The sequence below is a fragment of the Orcinus orca genome, chromosome 14 (genome assembly GCF_937001465.1).
Source record: "Orcinus orca chromosome 14, mOrcOrc1.1, whole genome shotgun sequence".
Taxonomy (NCBI): Eukaryota; Metazoa; Chordata; class Mammalia; order Artiodactyla; family Delphinidae; genus Orcinus; species Orcinus orca.
In genome coordinates, this window is record NC_064572.1 from 18975510 (window position 1) to 18991809 (window position 16300).

At 41.8% G+C, this 16300-nt stretch overlaps 1 protein-coding gene across 2 annotated transcripts; it reads right to left on the reverse strand.

Moving 5' to 3' along the window:
* Nucleotides 1-1147: 1147 nt before the first annotated feature.
* MRLN (myoregulin) lies at nucleotides 1148-16083 on the reverse strand. 2 transcript variants are annotated; one of them, XM_012536782.3, is made up of 3 exons: nucleotides 13344-16083; nucleotides 3439-3550; nucleotides 1148-1379 (listed from the first exon to the last, which is right to left on the reverse strand). In XM_012536782.3, exon 3 carries the CDS (start codon nucleotides 1358-1360, stop codon nucleotides 1220-1222), a length of 141 nt encoding a protein of 46 aa, XP_012392236.1. In that variant the 5' UTR covers nucleotides 1361-1379; nucleotides 3439-3550; nucleotides 13344-16083; the 3' UTR covers nucleotides 1148-1219. The 2 variants fall into 2 exon arrangements, with proteins under 2 accessions (XP_012392236.1, XP_049552600.1); XM_049696643.1 differs by lacking the exon at nucleotides 3439-3550.
* Between the last annotated feature and the right edge of the window lie 217 nt (nucleotides 16084-16300).

Sequence of the window (16300 nt, forward strand, 5' to 3'; positions counted from 1 at the left end):
GTCAAGAAAACTGTGGAAGAGAATGCATTGTCCATTTGGATATGAGAAAAGGGTAAACTTAATCTCTCTTTTCGATAGAAGATTTTTAAATGTGGAATAAGAAAATAAATCAGGGCAATACTAAAGTATAGCCATAGGGTCTTGAATAAAACATTACTGTGAAAAAACGTTGAGCTCTACAGATTGCTTTTTAACCACACTTGTTTAATTATTATTTACCTTTGGAGGCAATATGATATGATGGATTGTGAAGGCCCAAGATCTGGTTCTGCCACTTCCTAGGTATGGTCTCCAGCTAGCATAATTCTTCCAGGATTCAGTGTGTTCATCTGTGAAATGGGACAACTCACTCCTGCCTCCTAGGATTACTGGGAGCCTTACATTAAATGACATACTGTGAGCATTTAGTCCCAAACAGAAAATCAACACAGGTTGCACCTTGTTTTCTCTCCTTTCTTACAAGTTCTATTTTCCTAAAAGAATGTTGTTTAAGCATTTCTATTCCTAACTTTAAGTTTTTGTTAGTAGAAACATAAAATTGTGGAGGGTTAAGAAAAACAACCTACCTACACACAGATGAAATGTGTATGTAAGAAAATGAGAATAAACTATTAGCATACAGTATGGAAAGATCATCTTATATTAAGCTTGATGTGTTAAAAATAGAACCATATAATAAACAACAAGGTCCTACTGTACAGCACAGGGAACTATATTCAATATCCTGTGATAACCCATAATAGAAATGAATATGAAAAAGAATGTATATATGTATAAATGAATCACTTTGCTGTATAGCAGAAATCAACATAACATTGTAAATCAACTATAGTTCAATAAAATAAATTTTAAAAATAAATTAAAAAAATAGAACCATATAAAATTTCACATAGGTACGCATCCTTAAGAAACAACTTCACTCATAATTACACCTACAAATTTTAGTCAATCTATCAACTAATGATCATGTTAAAAATCAAGAAGTTTTATGAGACTAGTGTAGATTTTTGGAAAAAATTCCATTTCAATTTATGTGAATGTTTTATAAACCAGAAAGTACTAAATAATATACAATGTTGTTTTTATTGCAATGTCCTTTTGGCCTCTAGAATAATTGGAGATGTCATCATATTAAAATCACTCAACATACTAAATTACAAAATTTTATTCACTGTAATTCAATATGAAATTCACATGTAAAGTAAGGGAAGTCAACTTTCTAAGAAGTTATAACAACATATATAATAGACAGGAAGTCAACAAAGATAAAAAACAGAATTTTTAGAAGTCTTCCCACAATTTCATCTTCCAGACTTGTGGGGTTAGTAGTAGAAATTAACATCCAGTGTTTACAGGTCATATCCAAGAGCTCCTGCTCCCTAGGGGGAAAAGAAAGAGAAAATGTCCTTAAATGAACACATTTATAACCCTGATTCTTTAAAATCAATCTCATATTTGCACTGGAAAGAAACAGTGATCAAGAAATGTCTTTCAAGGCTTCCCTAGTGGCGCAGTGGTTCAGAATCCGCCTGCCAATGCAGGGGACAGGGGTTCGAGCCCTGGTCCGGGAAGATCCCACATGCCATGGAGCAACTACGCCCGAGCGCCACAACTACTGAGCCTGTGCTCTAGACCCCGCGAGCCACAACAACTGAGCCCGCGCGCCTAGAGCCCGTGCTCCACAACACGAGAAGCCACCGCAATGAGAAGCTCGTGCACCACAATGAAGAGTAACCCCCGCTCTCCACAACTAGAGAAAGCCCACGTGCAGCAACGAAGACACAATGCAGCCAAAAATAAATAAATAAATTTGTAAAACAAACAAACAAAAAAAAACAGCTCAAGGAACTACCAGAATTACCCCTCTCTTTTCAATGTTATCCATAATTAGTTTATTTTTGAAGTCTTATCTGCAAAGTCATTTACAATCATTCTTATGGCATCAGTGAAATTGCCATTCTTCTAACCTGTACAGTGGGTATTACCAGGAAATACGAATTTGAAGACATGGAAAGAGGCATGTGATAAAATTCTTAAACATTAAACAACAAAAGGTTTTTTTCATTTCCCTGATCTTTCCTCAAAATCTTCTCATATTTTGGTCACTTAACCAGACATTAAATATTTTAATTTCTTCCACACTTCTGTGTTAATCAGTTTTTTTAATATCTTAATTTTTTTAAGTATTACGGAATTTTTAAAGATATTAATTTGTGGTCTGTTTAGCGCACTGTCGGAATATTTCACATGCCTGTCAGGTAGGGAGTTTAGAACCATTCTTAACTCCTTTTTCCAGGAATGTAAACTTGGCCTTACATCCAAGTCCCTTATACACACTCAACTTAAAATCAGCATCAAGGCCTTCTCTGGTGGCACAGTGGTTAAGAATCTGCCTGCCAATGCAGGGGACACGGGTTCGAGCCCTGGTCTGGGAAAATCCCCCATGCTACAGACCAACTAAGCCCGTGCACCACAACTACTGAGCCTGCACTCTAGAGCCCGACAGCCACAACTACTGAGCCCACGCACCACAACTACTGAAGCCTGCATGCAACAAGAGAAGCCACCGCAATGAGAAGCCCGCGCACCGCAACGAAGAGTAACCCCTGCTCTCCACAACTAGAGAAAGCGCGCGCACAGCAAACAAAGACCCAATGCAGCCAAAAATAAATAAACTTTAAAAAATTTATTTTAAAAAATGAGCATCGGGCTTCCCTGGTGGCGCAGTGGTTGGGAGTCCGCCTGCCATTGCAGGGGACGAGGGTTCGTGCCCTGGTCCGGGAGGATCCCACATGCCGCGGAGTGGCTGGGCCCGTGAGCCATGGTCGCTGAGCCTGCACGTCCGGAGCCTGTGCTCCGCAATGGGAGAGGCCACAGCAGTGGGAGGCCCGCGTACCACCAAAAAAAAAAAAAAAAAAAGTAAAAAATGAGCATCAATATTTTTAGAAAGTGGCAAGATCGGGGTGGGAAAATATTTTCTGCTATTTTTCACTCAAACCCAAAAAGGCAGGTTGAGTTTTAAGAGAGAAGGTGAAAGAGAGAGGGGGAGAGAAATGAGATTTATACAAGTATCTTCTTCCACTTTTAGCAATCTTGATTAATTTCTATAATAACTAACCCCCTTCCTAAAGGAGGGAATGACTTGCCCCAAATTACACAGCAATCACTGGCAAAGTAAACGCCTAGAATTTCCCTTAAGTTCAACAATTCCTTGTGCCTATGTTAGGGAAAGAAGGGGTAAGAATAACACATGGGTTCGCAAAGCGATTTTCCTTCCCTCCTATGGCCTCCACCTCCATCTTGTGTTTCTTCAGTCTGTGCTCTGAGGGGTACCTTCAATTTTCTCCAACAGCGGTAAAGAGAGAGACTGAATAGGAAGTGAGGGAAAGACCAGACAACTGGTGGGGGTCGAAGAGTGCGCAGAAACCCATTTCTCACCTGACTTAATCCCGGGTAGTGGTTGGTAATGCTGCTCCTGGGTTTTCTCTCCAGCTGCTCTTGCTAGAACAAAGTGCATTCAGCACAGGTGGTCTCTTAGCAACCTTGGTTCCTGTGTCAAAGCACAGCGAAAGCTTTTATTGGATGCTGAGGAGGTCTGTGAAGTGGCCGGGCAGGGAGCCTGCCTGGAGAAACTCTAAAATGACTCTCAAAGAAGTCAGGAAGGAGATGTCGAAGAGTGGAGTTCGGCAAACGTGACACGTTGATTTCAACATATCACAGAATTGTAGAGCTGAAAACTAAACTTTTCACAAAAAGTTTAAACTGAACTCTATAATTTTCCTGGCGGGCCAAACACTTACCACGCTTTTATTATTTTATTTTATTTTTTGGCGTGCCATGGGGCATATGGGATCTTAGTTCCCCCACCAGGGATTGAATCCACACCCCCTGCAGTGGAAGCAGGAAGTCTAAACCACGCTTTTAAAACAATAGGTCTCAGGGGGTGAGGGAATGGAAGAGATGTGTAAGGGTTACACATGTGCAACGAGTAGATAAATAAGTCCCGGAGACCACTGTAATACACAAGTACAGTGAGCATAGACATAAAAGTGTGTTATAAACATTAAACTTGCTAAGAGACTAGATTTTAATTGTTTCCAGCACTAGAAGCATTAGAAAGTGGAATGAATTTATTACAAAAGACCAGGCTGTAACATTCAGCCATAAATGGAAAATTATCCAACAAAATGATGGTTATTACAACTATGAAATAATAGAAAATACTACTTAGAAAATTATGTTAAAATATTTAATTATGATTAAAAGCCATACCTTATGAACACCTATTATACTCCTGGACAAGCATGGATAATCACACCAGGATACATATCCAAACATTATTTGTAATATCCTCAACTTAAAAACAAACCAAATGTCCATTAGTAGATAGAGAAATGCATATAATGGAATATTATACAATAATGAAAATTAAGCTCCAGCTACATACAAAAACAGCGGTGAATTTCACAAACACAATATTGAATTTTTACAATCATGAAAATTAAGCTCCAGCTACATACAAAAACAGCGGTGAATTTTATAAACATAATATTGAATTTTTTAAAAGCAAGGCACAAAAGAAAATGCACAGTGTAAATATATTTATGTAAAGTAGGAAAACAGAGTTAAAGGTGCATGGTTTAGGGGTGTATATGTGGGTGCAGTGGTGTAGGTGGTGAATTGATCAAGAAAAGCAGAGGCTTGGCTACCATAAAATCAGGGTAGTGGTGGTGTTAGTGAGGGGAAGGGAAGGGCTGCACGGTGTGGGGAGCCTCCAGCAGTATTTCATTTCTTGTCCTGGTTGGTGGTTACACTGGCAATCATTTTTTAACTACTTGCTAAACCGCACATAGAAATTTTATAGGCTTTTCTGTAGGTATGTTAGACTTCACAATCGAAATATTTTAAAAAAGGAAACAGGACTATCTACAAATGTCAATAATGGTCATAGTGGTCGAATTTGGGTGAAGGACTGTATGTGATTTTTTTTCCTTGCTTTTTCCACTTCTCACATTTTCATTTAAAAGGATGTTGCTTATATAACTTCAGAAAACGAAAGAAAGTAGTCCCATAACGGCTAGTCCTCTTTCTTTCCCATATACTTAAAAGTAATGTATACTGATTTTATTTTTGTCAAACTAAACATTTTAACAAATATGAATTCGGGAAAATTAAATGTCAGTCAAAGATTTTAATGAAAATATTTAACTTACACCTTATCCAATAAATTACATATTTTCATTAAAATGTTTCACTGAGACATTTCATTTTCCTTGAGTTTACACTGTCTCTTTGGCTAAAGAACATGTTCTAGTCTCATTCAAAATGTTCAGGAGAAAGAGGAATGTTGGTGGTTTCTGTTTGGTTCTTCTCAGTGTTAGATCTGTTTCTGGATTTAAATCATTGGAAGGACACGAATCTGTACTATCATAAGTTTACTAGCACACTGAGATTTTACCGTGGATTAAAATTATGATTGTCGCAGTGTTTGATTTACATTTTGCCTAATTAGTTCTTACTTACTTTTCTAGAAGCTTGGTAATCACATGTTTTTTCTTTGCAGGGACATTCTTTTAGAGGAAAGGCTAGTTAACAGCAGCATTTTCAGGAAAAAAAATGATCTGTAGTGTTTTTTTTATCGGATAAAACATGCACTAAATAAATGTAAAAAATAAATTAATTAATAAATAAATTTGAAACAAGCTAGGACACTTCTAAAAGTATGCTAGAATGTATTGAGTGTGACTATCTCAAGACCGTGGTCTTATCTTGAATGCAGTATTTAAAAGTCGTAGTTAAAATAACATCACCTCCAATTTCTGATATAAGACAGCCTAGGTTATAGAAAAATGGTACAGATGAACCGGTTGCAGGGCAGAAATTGAGACACAGATGTAGAGAACAAACGTATGGACACCAAGGGGGAAAAGTGGCAGGGGTAGTGGTGGTAGGATGAATTGGGAGATTGGGATTGACATATATATACTAATATGTATAAAATAGATAACTAATAAGAACCTGCTGTATAAAAAATAAATAAAATAAAATTTAAGACATCCTAGGTTATTTGGGGCCTAATATATTTCATGTTGAAATTTCAGATGACCGCAAATAATTTTCCCTCCCATTTAAATGCCTCTACGTTCCTTTCTTTTCCCTATTTCCAAAAGGCACTGAGAATCAATTTATTTTGTAGAAATTAATTTATAGAATGTTATACTTAAAATAGAATGAATACTCTCTTATCTAGTTTTAAAAACTTGTCTTTATTATATTTTCTTTTGTTTCCATCAAAAGTCCAAATAATCTAAATCCAAACTGACCTGTTCATTGAATGGCTGAATAGTGGAATCCTACAAGGTAAGTTAGACTAATGGCGAGTAGCAGTAACTTTTGGTCTCTGGGGGTTGAACTTCACTGCATTCTCTGTTCTTCACCCTGCCATCAGTTTGTAGCCTCTGGCCTTTCAAACCTTTATAATCTTGATTTTATATAAAACAAAGTTTCTCAAGTCAACTCTGACTCCTGGGACCATAGTGCATTTGCTAAACGGCTTGGTCCCCTGGCAAAAATAAAACAATGCAAAACAAACAAGTAAAACGCCCTCTATTATATAAAATTATTACTGGTACTAAGACTTCACCTGTTTCTCAATCTCTCTCAGCCTCTACGATTTCCCCTGATTAGGCGTGGATTCCTGGTCAAGATAAAGAACAGAACATACTTTGCAAAGTCTCTTTTTAAATCCAAAGAAAACACTTTTCATTGGATTCAAGATTATAGTCTTAAACACATGAGTCACACTTCAAAAATATTTCCTTTTTTGATAAGAATTTGCTAATTCTACTCCTTGTTTCCATCAATATCTAATGGTCAAGATAATATTGACAGAAGTTCCCTAGAGACAAATGTTGAAACATGAGATACTCTTGCTGAATAGGTCACTTAAGTAAAGTATAATAGTTACCATTCATTAAGGGTCTAGTGTGTGCCAGGCTGTGATTATGCACTACTGGGGCGATGGAGCAACTGCCTTAAGGTTCTATGCTGGAGCCTTGATGCTACTAACCCAGGACTCCCATCCCCAGATGCCACTCTGTTTCAACTACATGGATTTATTAATGTTTTCAAATGAAAAGGAAATGGACTAGACTGAAATGGAAATATCCACATGTAATTACCGACGGCCACTCTTCTTCCTCAGTCCCGGCTCCTTTCTGTATATGTCAAGTGCTGGCTGAACAATGGGATGGATAGTCTTGCCGTTATCCCTCGGGGCCTGAGAACCCTAAATTTGCCTGAATAGTTTTACAAGAGTCAGTTTTATTCATATCAAAACAACCTGCTCTTTGTAAATGGATCATTCACAGGCCACTACTACGAGCTTACTGTCTAGCAACCCGATTAGGTGAAAGTTCAGTTTTTTAAATCTGTGTTTTATTAGCTTTTACTCTCTGCAATTTTCTTTTCTTTTATTATTAGTCTGTTATCCACCCACTGATCAACTTATGACTGACAAGTTCCTCCCCTTGAACTTTTTTTTTTTTTTGGCTGTGCACGTGGCTTGTGGGATCTTAATTCCCCGACCAGGGATAGAACCCATGCCCCCAGAAGCAGAAGTACCGAGTCTTAACCACTAGACCGCCAATGAATTCCTCCCCTTGATCTTATCGACATTAGCTGGACAGAGAAATAACAAGAATGTTTCCAGGACTTGGTGGTTGAGAGACGGGTCTGACATAAGACTGATAGGGTTTGACTTGGATCTGCCACTTACCGTGAGACCTTGGACAAGTTACATTAACTCTCTGTGCCTCAGTTAGCACTTCTATACAATGGAGATGATAATAAGAGTAGGGTAGTGTGAGAATAAAATGAGATAATATCAATACTTGTGCCAAGTGAGTGCCTACTAGGCACAAGTCGCTCTTAATAAGCAAGAGTGACTATCGTTGTTAATTATATTCTACCGTATTACCTCCTAGATGGTACCTCTTGAATAAATCAGGCTTCTCAGTTTCTCTTTGGACACCCAAACATGCAAAACTGTCACAGACCTACTCATCCTTTGAAACCCAACATACCTCCTCTGTGATCTTTCCTGACACCCTCAGGCAGAATCTATTGCCCACTTGCTGTAACATATTGCAACTGACAACCATGTATTGTGGTTATTTGCATGCCACCCCCCATTGGAAGGGCTGTCTTCCTAGAAAGTGGGGATGGCCTTACCCATCCTGGATCCCACTGCCTCACGGTACTGGATGCTAAGCAGTTTTCAACAAATATTGATTTAATAACTGCACCTCAAGTAGAAGCTTTCTTGGAAGACCAAAAGTTCATTTTGTTCAAAAGACGATTACAACAAGAAAAACCATATATTAAGTCTACTTTTCCCACAAATTTTTATTCTTCAAAAATAAAATCACAAAGTTGGGTATTTTCAGTATTGTCTCCATATGGAAAATGTCTCTTTCCCATAAAATTTATGTTTAATAAAGTTATCTTTTAGAAACTTGAGAAATCATATGGGAATTATATCTTGTTGATGTTTTTGCTTTTGTTTTTATTTGTTTGCTTGTAATTAGGGAAGCTAGTCAAGTTGTTGGAAGGCAACAAGGGTTTGGCACTGGCCTACAGGGTTTTAGGATTCGAAGTGTCCTGCTGGGATGGCTACTGTTTCTCTGGCATAATTGAGATTTGTCCCCTTAAGATTCCAGAAATAGATGATGGTGTGGTAGGACAGGAGACATAAACTGCTCAAATATGAGTCATTCAGAAGTCAACTGAAATTCAGACATATTCAACAGTAAGTGGGTTTTGTGTGTTCTGTAAGCTTCTAAAATGGAGTTCAAGGTGCATTTTCTGAACTAATTATGTGAGGAATTACATGAGGAAGGGAATTTAACAGACATCTGAGAAATCAACTCATCAGTGATATGAGCATTGTATGTGAGGAAGCTTGAATGAGAATAATAATAAATGGCATATGGCTTGACACTGAAATGATTACAGGCATGATTGTTATACCTTGTTTCCTGATTAAGACACGATTTCAAGGAGACCTTTCTCTCTCCAGCTAAAAAAAACAACTGTAGTGGAAAATCGGAAATATTACAGAAATGTTGGCACTGGAAAAGAAATCTGCAATTTCTTAAAACTTCTCATTTGACAAACGAGAGAAGGCACCTCGCCTGAGGTCACACAGCTACTTTTCTTCTGAGCTACTATAATAATTGCCTCAGCGACTTTCTGACATGTATGATAAATTGGATTCTGCGTTTCACTAGACTTGGCTATTTGAAGATATTCGATCTTCATCACCTCCCAACTGCTTTGATTCGGGCCAAGGCAAGACCAGGGTGTCCAGAAGAGAATAAGTCACAAGTGAAAACTGGAAAACTTGGCAGGTCAGACTCACAAAACTCGACAAAGTGGACTTCGCCTGGAAACAGAACCACGTGCCTTGTCACAGATGGTGGGTCAGCAAGGTTTGGGAGCCTGGTGGAACTGGTTTGCGATCCTGGTTCTGGCTGGTATTAGTGCTGGAGCTGTGGATCGGGCATTTCACCTCACCTGCCACCCCATCTGGAGACAGAGACAATCTGTTTTGCAGGGGATTGAAAGGCTTTTATTCGTAACTACAGTTAAGAAGGGCCTACACACACTGTGATTTTAATCTCATAAAGCCTTATGAGGTGAGTTACTAATTCTCCTATTTCCTTAGTTGGAGAGATTGATGACCCGAGACTTTAGTGAGCTATTCGCGATCACACACCGGGGATGACCGGGGATTTGAATGGAAGTGTGTTTGGCTCCAAAGCCTTAGCCACTGCAGCATCTCAGGATTGGTAAAAGAGGTGAACCTAGAGCCCAGCATGCTGCCGGGCACTTGGTAAAATAATGGTTAGGGTATGACAAAGCACTGGAGTCAGAAAGGGGGCCGCTTCCTGCAGCCCAACAAGGAGGGAGAGGGGTGAGCGTGGACTCAATGGACGAGAGCAAACAAATGGACTTAAGCGATGGGAAGCCCAGGAAGCTGAGGCAGATGTACAGACATGTAGGCCACAGGGCACTGTCTGCCCTGGCAGCACCCATGAGGGTCCACCCGATCCCCCAGGGGTACAGGGGGGTCCCAGACCTGTGTGGAATCCCTCTACTTTTCTCCTCTTCAACTGTATCTCTCATGCTTTCTCTGCATGTCAATATCTGTCCAGTTTGGGCCTTCTGCCATCTATGACTGTGCCTCAAATGTTTTGAGTAAATATTCCGGCCCTTAAATGAACTGTTTTTCTACATATGAACAAGCACCTCCTCTTAATCATCCACTACCAAGACTCCCAAAGGCTGAGATTTCCCGCTACCCCATTCCTGCCCCCAAATAGGAGACGGCATTGCCCCTAAGAAGACATAAATTACTCGGTTATAGGTACTTTACATTAAGAAAGATTCTGGAACCAAAATAATCAAAATGTTTTCAACCTTCTCCCTGCCAAGTTCCCCGGCCCTTGCCAAGAATCACAGCTGTAGCGCACTCTTAGGAGGCCAGATGAACTGCCCAGAGCTGTGGCCCGGGAACCTCACAGGGCAGTGCCACTCGCCACCAGTTCTTCCACGTTGTGACAAAGCAGGAGTGGGGCTGAGGCCAGGTGCTTATTCGTTGCGTTTGGGGGTTTTATCTGCAGAACTCACATATCCAAACGTGTGTCATTCCAGGTTTGGGGTGGAGGAGAGATCTCTGGACCTGTTTGACTTTAGTAAAAGCATTTGGCCAAACCTTTTAAACTACCTTCTCAGCCTGCAACATACACTCCTCTGCCTAAATTCACTGGTGAATTATTAAGGTGCAGATTTGATCTCGGAAACCAGCTAAGTGTTATCTGGAGTCAAGTTTAGCTGAGAAGGTAGATGGCCAGGTTGGAGGACAGAATTTCAAGTTCAATGAAAAACTGTTACCTCTTCTAAGACCAAATTATATTTCTTTTTTAAAATTAATTAATAAGTTTATTTATTTTTGGCTGCGTTGGGTCTTCGTTGCTGTGCGTGGGCTTTCTCTAGTTGCGGCGAGGGGGGCTACTCTTCGTTGCGGTGCGTGGGCTTCTCACTGCAATGGCTTCTCTTGTTGCGGAGCACGGGCTCTAGGCACGCGGGCTTCAGTAGTTGTGGCACATGGGCTCCTCAGTTGTGGCTCACGGGCTCTAGAGCGCAGGCTCAGTAGTTGTGGCCCGCGGGCTTAGTTGCTCCACAGCACGTGGGATCCTCCTGGACCAGAGCTCGAACTCGCGCGCGTCCCCTGCATTGGCAGGCAGACTCTTAACCAGTGCGCCACCAGGGAAATCCCCAAATTATATTTCTATCATTTAGCACAGGGCTTGGAACAAAACAGGTGCTCAATTAAAAAAAAAACTGGAGGCGGGGAGGATGAGATGCGACTTTATGGTGCGTTTTTCTGTGCCTCAGAAGCTTGTTACTTAGAAGGTGAACCCAACGAGGAGCCCTGAAAAGCACTGAATCGTTTCTAAGAATGTACAGCTCTCTAAGGGGAAGTCTGACCAATAATGCCCACTTTCGGTGGATAAGTATTGGACGCGATGGCCCTGTGGAATGCCAGACAGATCCTGTCGGTACTTGTCATGTACCACGGAACAAGCCCATTCTGACTTGTAACAGAGTTACTCATGAAATGACTTCTTTCTCCTACCATATTTAGAGTTTACTGACCCTTTGCTAATCTAGCACTGTGTGTTCACACAGTGGGAATTAAATAAACATTTGCAGAATGACAGCTTGCGGTGGAAAACAAAAACCTCATCCTGCCTCCTGAGTGTACAAGGAAACACTTTGGGAAGCAGCTATTCTCTGAGACAACCCTCCTTTCTGTCCCGTCCAGACACAGAATCGAAGCTAGCAAGGGGGGAAAGCAGTCCTTTGGAACCACAGAAGCACATAAGCAAAAGAAAAAGTTTCTTTTTATTTACTGATTTTTGGCTGCAACTCGTGGCATGCAGGCTCTTAGGACCCCGACCAGGGATCAGACCTGTACCCCCTGCACTGGAAGTGCGGAGTCTTAACCACTGGACCATCAGGCAAGTCCCAGAAAAATTTTAGAATGCTGATTATAGTAGAGCAGATAAGTTTATTAAAATAATAGTTTATGCTTTGAAATTGTTTTGATGAAGTTCCCCGTCATCACTGATCTTAGCCGTAGCCTCATGTCCTGAGCTAACCATATGCCATCCTCCAATGCCCCCGTCCTCAGCATTCCCACTGCTGATACCATCCTAAGGATGAAGGTATTAAAAGCAGTAAAAGCCAATTATCGTCTCTGCAATTTAAAGTTTCCCATCAAAGACCACATTGGAGGCTCCAGGTTAAGAAGATTCAGGAAAAATGCAAATGAGGGATTTCATTAATAATATTACCATACTTGGCCAGTTAGATACATTATGAGTAAAACCCACCACGCTGTCAAACAGGTTATAACTCTCATCTCACAAACAAGGAAACTGAGACTCAAAGAGGTTGAATACTTGCTTAAGTCCCAAAGCTTGTTGAGCCAGGGCTCAATACCAAGCCGGCATCTGCCTCCTTCCACTTCCCTGTGATGCCTCCCTTATTTAGAAGCCTGATGCACATGTTCAGGAGAATTGAATGTATGTCACCAAAGCAGAAAACTGTCTTAGTCCGTAGTCCTGAGAAGGGACCGGAGTGTCAGCTTTCACCTTTCCTCAGAGGGCGAGGCAGGGCACCAGCTTCAGGGTCCTCCTTTTCCAGACAGAAAACACAGTGACCCACTTTGCAGGACTCCCAGAAGCAGCCATTATCACAAAGGCTGCAAAGACAAAGCCTTTGGCTAAAATCTCAGGAAGGCAGTGAACCTGTGGAATGTGACAGGTGCCCTCTCTGAACCAAATCTCAAACATGGAAAACGACAGGGCCCAAGTCTCCCACCCAACATTCCCCTGCAGACACTTTCCATATGTGAAATTTCTCTTTGGAATCACTGAAATCCTCTCTTTAGAGAGGAAACACAGAAAGGCAGAAATATCTAGCATGGCCACAAGGCTGGCTCAAGTCACTGAGATCTTATTAACCCCTTGCTTCTCCTCCTGCCTTTACTGAGCCAGAAAGAAATGGAAGGAATCGAATTCTAATTCTTTGATCAATCTTATAAGCAGCCTTATAAAAACTGGAAAGACGTTGAAATGCAGGGAGGGGAAACAGGCTTTCGGCGTCTTTGCGCTAACTATATTCCCTCTACCAGAAGGAAGCAAGACTACCATTAAACTCTCCTCCTCCGTCAACATTTTAAAAGCCACGTTTTTTAAAAACCCAAAACTTACTGTTCAGGGGTTTGATAAGCGAAGTCCAAAGTCAAGGAGATGATCTCTCTCTTTTGTGACAAACACCATCTGCTCCTGGGTGGCTTGCGAGGCTCACTGGGCTGTTATTAATAACTGGCTTAGCACTTTCCCGAGAAACCTGAGCCAGGCTGTCACGGGAGGAGAGTGGGGAGGAAGTGACAGACACAGGTGGGATAAATTATGACAAAAATACCCTCAGGCCCACACAGGCGCAAATAACCCATGAGGAGGGGCTGGGCCCCTCCACGATCAACAGACTCTTACGTCAAAGGCCCTCAGGGTTCAACAATCAACTAACCAAAACCTCTTTACTCTCTTGAAAAACGTCAGGACTCCTGTAATGTCATACTTTCCTTTGTTTCGCTGAGTAATTCTTTTCCATGGCTATTTGAATATCTTCTCAAACTGTGCGTTTTTGCCTTGTTCACTTTGACTTCCTCCGTTTTTCAAATATATAAACAAATGATTTTCAAATGCACGTGAGCAATTTGTTGAGGCTTGTTTACCTGGGAGCGTGTGTTTACCTCCTTCCCTTAATGATTCCAAAACCGTTCCTGGCAACGTGTACGTATGTGTGTGCTCAGTTGTGAGGAGGCGGAGTGGGTCTTGGGACAGCATCATACATACGAGGGAAACTGTAGAATTTAAGTCCGAAGAGTGGAAGTGCAGCTGTGACCTGGCTACTGATTTACAGTGGGTCTTCCCTTTTGAAAAGCCTTATTTCCAAAAAATTCAAGTCTATGCTTCCCCTCCCCCAAGCACTGACATCATATTGTTCAGACCAGGAACGGCCTGTCTTCAGACGTAAATTATATTAAACACTGACTCTGTGTCTGACTGAAGTGTTAAAAGAAAACCGAGGATCACACAAAAGTTATTGGAATATAAAAAGATACAAACTTGAAGGGAACAATGCTTGTCGAATTGCCCCATTCTTAAGGATCCAGCTGCCTTTCACCCTGGCTCAGGCCTGGTAACTATTCTTTTTCCAAATTAAACTTTTTTTCAACTAACTGCTGGCGGTAGGGAGGCCAGAACATCTCACTGCAAACCTCGCACAGTGAGTGTTTTTCCGTGGAGGCCATTGTTATAAAGAGAGAGTAATACACCAGCTGAATAGATGGGTGAGAGGCAGTGGAGCAGGTACCGGGCCTTATTTTTTTTATTTTATTATATCTTAAGTATTTTTATTAAAAATATTCACAATTTTAACATTCATTGTCTTTCTAGTTGTCAAAGTTAAGAAATCAGCATCAGGGGCTTCCCTGGTGGCGCAGTGGTTGAGAGTCCGCCCGCCGATGCAGGGGACACGGGTTCGTGCCCCGGTCCGGGAAGATCCCACATGCCGCGGGGCGGCTGGGCCCGTGAGCCATGGCCGCTGAGCCTGCGCGTCCGGAGCCTGTGCTCCGCAATGGGAGAGGCCACAACAGTGAGAGGCCCGCGTACCGAAAAAAGAAAAAAAAAAACAAAAAAACCCCTCACAACTCAGAAACTCGCTGGCAGGGTGAGGACTGAGGGAGAGAGGGAGAGCGGCTGCAGGGGGCTGATGATGTTGAACAGCACCTGAGTCCTGTGCTCCTGGAAAGCAGCCCTGCACCAGGCTCCCTGCTCTCCATGTTCCAGGAAAAGCCTCACTGCCGAGAACGACCCTTCCTCAAACGACTTAGACGACACTGGAGGCTCCCTTGTTTACTGAGGACAAGCCAGACACACACTCTCCAGTTTCCAGTCTCTGTGTCATAACCTGAACTGTCTGTCCCCACTGACCAATCTGGACAAGATACCCACTAGCTGTCTTGACCAAACTCAACTTGGGCTTTTCCAGACAGGCCCCTGACTTTTGAGCCACCTTCAACCTGAGCCAGTATCGGAATTCAGAATAGCACTTCTCCCCCCAAAACAAGCTGACCACGAAGAAAGACCTTCCCTGAGCAGTGGTCCAGCCATCAACCCGTTCACCCCACAGCCAACACCCAGTTCCTTCTGGCCTTGTTTACTCCCCTGTAGAAAAGAAAAGGCCATTTTCCACCTGATCTTTGAGATGCTTGCAGATCTTGTGGTCAATGTGTTTTATGTTTTACAATAGGCCCCTTGCCCATATTATAAGTCTTTTCTCTCTTTTTGCAATATTTTTTTAAAGTTGTGGCAAAAAGCACCTATCATAAACGTTAGCACCTTGAGCATTTTTAAGTGTGCGGTTCGGTCGTGTTAAGTACACTCACACTGTTCTGTAACAGATCTCCAGAACCTTTTCATCTCGCAAAACTGAAACTCTCATCCCCATTAGAGAGCCGCTGCCCACTGCCCCTCTTCCCCACAACCTCTGGCAACCACCTACAGTAGTCCTTTCAAAGAGTGCCCCCTTACCTAAATCTGGATTTGTTTTCTTGTACAGTCTTCTGGTGCCGTGTCTCACACGGAGTGCCAGCCATACCTTGGACCATGCCGTGATCACCCAGGTGTTTACGCCGGCTTCTCTGACCCTCTGCGTCCTGGGAATACAGGATCCTCAACCAGGGCTCTGGACATCTGTCTGTCATAACGTGCTGAGGTACAATGATTCTTTCAGGCAAAGTGACTTTCCTCTGCCTCTTCTGTCTCTCCTTTGTTCCTCTAGTGGAGATTTTTTGAGGCAGTTCCCTCAGCTCCTCAACTGAGAATTGAATGAGGGAGGATTCTTTGGACTGCGGTTGTGCAAGGAGTATTAGAGCAGTAACACAAGGAGTAACACAAGCAGTAACACAAGCAGTAACACAAGTCTTTCCCGTCTTCTTTAAGGTCTGATGTAATTATCGAACCCCATGGGTTACTACCTGTATTAGTTTCCTAGGGCTCTCATAACAAAATACCATAGACTGGGTGGCTCTAAACAGTAGAAATTTGTTGTCTCAGCATTCTGGAGGCTAGAAGTCTGGAATCGAGGTGTCAGCAGGGCC